Genomic DNA, 3,214 nt, shown 5'->3' on the forward strand with positions numbered 1-3,214 from the left:
GTAGACAATGGAACAATATCTTGGAACAATGTAATTGCAGAACTGGGAGAACTTAAGAACAACACATGCACTACCTACCAATACCTACCATTTTGCCCTACCCTACATGTACTTGATGTTGTGTAATACATACCATTTAGAAACATCTAGTACCTGAAACACACTGAATACAAGATAATTCCAACAGAAACAAACTGCATTAAAAAAAACATTTAAACAAAAGAACATCATATCAACATACAAACCATCTTTCTGACACCTGCATAAAGTTGATGTTGTGTAATGCATACCGTTTAGAAGCATCTAGGACCTGAAAAACACACAATAAAAAAACAAGACAATTCAGGCACAAACAAAACTGAAGCAGTTAGGAGCATCTTAGGAACGCGACGTATAAGGGAACAACGGAGCATCTTAGGAACGCGATGTTTATGGGAACAGAGTGTCATTGAACTCATGTCATGAACTTAACCCCCTGAGGTCGGATGATGCGCAGGCGCGTCAAATCGGTGTTTACTAAATGTTTCTATTAATATCTCCGCGATTGTGCAGCACACATATATGGTTCTGATTTTGCCGTAATCGATAAGATTCTCAGCTTCAACGTCCTTATTCTCGCGAGATCGTACGTGACTCACACAGAGAGCAAGAGGGAAGACAAGATGACTGTTCACCTTGCGTGATTGGTGGGCTAGCTTGCCTGTCTGCATTTTGTGTAAAACCAACCAATAGATGCGGTTGAAATCCCTAAGTACCCTCCCATCTCCTCACAGTGAGGAAAATACCAAGCTGACATGGAGAGAGAAAGAGTAAAAAAGTCCGCGAAAGAAAAAGACCGCGAAAAAAACATGGCAAAAACATATATAAAGAAGAGGAAAAGTAAGAAGAAGACGAGGAGAGATAATGGCAAAGACACTGATATTGAAAGACGTACTTGCGGCGGTTTTGGAGAGCAGCGACGAGGATGAACGAGTTTCCGAGCCTGATGGATTTTCTTCTGATGTAGATGATGAGGATTATGATCACAGAAGAGATCCAGTTGAAGACGGGTAAGCATACTTATTTTATAAAAACCTTGTTCGCATGATGCACTTTGTGCTAGGCTAACTGTGACCATCTTGGCTAAAATAAGCTGCGCTGCTTTGTGTAAATTATCTGAACTTGCGCCTTTAGCAAAGTGTTTACTTTATGTAAAAGTTATTTTCTTGTGTAAAACTGGGGTAAGTTACACTTAAAAATAGTAACGATGTAGGGGGTTCTTAGTGTTCTCCTTTTGATAACTAATGTAATATTTCTTCACCTCAATTCACAATTTGAATAACATTATCTCTTGTAGTGATGCATCGATATGTTTTTATACTTGTATAGATGTGGCTTGATCTTTCATATCATTTTATTTATTTTTGTTTAGTAGGCCTATATTTATACTGAATATAAAATTGTAAATCTCTGTAGAGTTTTGAAATGGAAGAGACAGTATTCACACATCTCATTCAGGTATGTGATTTTTTTTTTTTTTTTTTTTTTTGCTGTGATTTGGGGTGGACAGGACAGCTAGCACATGTGATAAATTGGAATAGATAAAAAGAAGATTAGCTGAAGGATATGTCAAATCCTCACACATCCTCCACATTCTTGTTAGGTGTGTGTGTGTGTGTGTGTGTGTGTGTGTGTGTGTGTGTGTGTGTGTGTGTGGAATCTGGAATGAAGATGAGAGGTGTAAACTTTATTTCAATGAAATTGATAATGCAAGTCCTAACTTATTTGTTTATGTTTTTTTTCAGAGAGGATTCGCAGCTACCAGGGCCCACTGTAACACAGGCAGCCTCACCTGTGCCTGCCATCAGGTCACCACCAGCCCCTACACCGCAGTCATCATCGCCACCCCGGCCAGCCAAGAGGTCCCGTACCCCCCAGCATCAACCAGCACCCCCACCTACACAGCAACCATCATCATCAGCCCGCCCGGCCAAGAGGTCCCGTACCCCCCAGCATCAACCAGCACCCCCACCTACACAGCAACCATCATCATCAACCCGCCCAGCCAAGAGGTCCCGTACCCCCCAGCATCAACCAGCACCCCCACCTACACAGCAACCATCATCATCAACCCGGCCAGCCAAGAGGTCCCGTACCCCCCAGCATCAACCAGCACCCAAACCTACACAGCAGCCAGGTCCACTGTCTTGGAAGACGGAAAAAGACCCAGACATCACTCCCCCTGTCTCCAGGTTTCAACCAGCTCGAACACCAGGGCCACAGCTCAGCTCCACTTCCACATATACACCTCTCGACCTCTTCAAACTTTTCTTCCCTGTACAAACTGTACAAAAACTGTGCCAAAACACAAACAAGCAGGCTGCTAAACAAATGGCACAGGGAAAGAAATATAAATGGTTGGATGTGAACGTAGGGGAGTTTTAAAAGTACATTGGACTGCTTCTGTACATGGCCATGGTGAAACTCGACAGCATTGCAGATTACTGGAGACAGAGTCACTTCTTTTCTTTGCCAATTCCAGTACAGATCATGCCACGGGACAGATACAGAACACTTTCTTGGAACCTTCACCTTAGCGACCCTAAAGAGGATGTCCAGAACGACAAAAAAAAGGGCACAGCCGACCATGACAAACTTTTCAGACTGAAACCCTTGTTGAACACCATCAAAAATGCCTGCAAGTCATTTTATCATCCTCACAGAGATGTGGCTGTGGATGAAAGAATGGTTGCATCAAAGGCCAAAACTGGGATGACGCAGTACATGAAGGCAAAACCGATAAAGTGGGGATTCAAGTTGTTTGTCTTGGCAGACTCACGGAATGGCTATACAGTGGACTTTTCCGTTTACACCGGCAAAAGTGACATCCCCTCTGGACATGGCCTTTCCTATGATGTTGTGATGTCCCTGGTACAACCAGGTTACCTTGGCACGGGCTACCACATTTACATGGACAATTTTTATTCTAGCCCCAAGCTCTTCAGGGCTCTCCATGAGCAAAAATTTGCTGCCTGTGGGACCTACAGGGAGAACCGCAAGGACTGCCCTCGTACAACAAATAACGCCCTCACAAAAAAATCAGAAAGAGGCTCCATAAGATGGATCCGGGACGGCCCCCTCATCTATGTAAAATGGATGGACACGAGGGAAGTATCAGTCTGCTCCACACTTCACACAGCACACTCTGGTAACGCTGTGCAGAGGAGGATGAAAC

The 3,214-nt window shown here is 43.7% G+C and overlaps 1 protein-coding gene across 1 annotated transcript; it reads left to right on the top strand.

Moving 5' to 3' along the window:
- Positions 1-769: 769 nt before the first annotated feature.
- On the top strand, positions 770-2,424 carry LOC308689288 (uncharacterized protein; the record flags this gene model as incomplete). Its single annotated transcript, XM_081362942.1, has 2 exons — positions 770-1,049; positions 1,785-2,424. The coding sequence occupies exons 1-2, from the start codon at positions 904-906 to the stop codon at positions 2,422-2,424; spliced, it is 786 nt and encodes a 261-aa protein (XP_081219068.1). The 5' UTR covers positions 770-903.
- Between the last annotated feature and the right edge of the window lie 790 nt (positions 2,425-3,214).

Source organism: Scardinius erythrophthalmus (assembly GCF_964197995.2).
Source record: "Scardinius erythrophthalmus genome assembly, chromosome: 4".
Lineage (NCBI taxonomy): Eukaryota > Metazoa > Chordata > Actinopteri > Cypriniformes > Leuciscidae > Scardinius > Scardinius erythrophthalmus.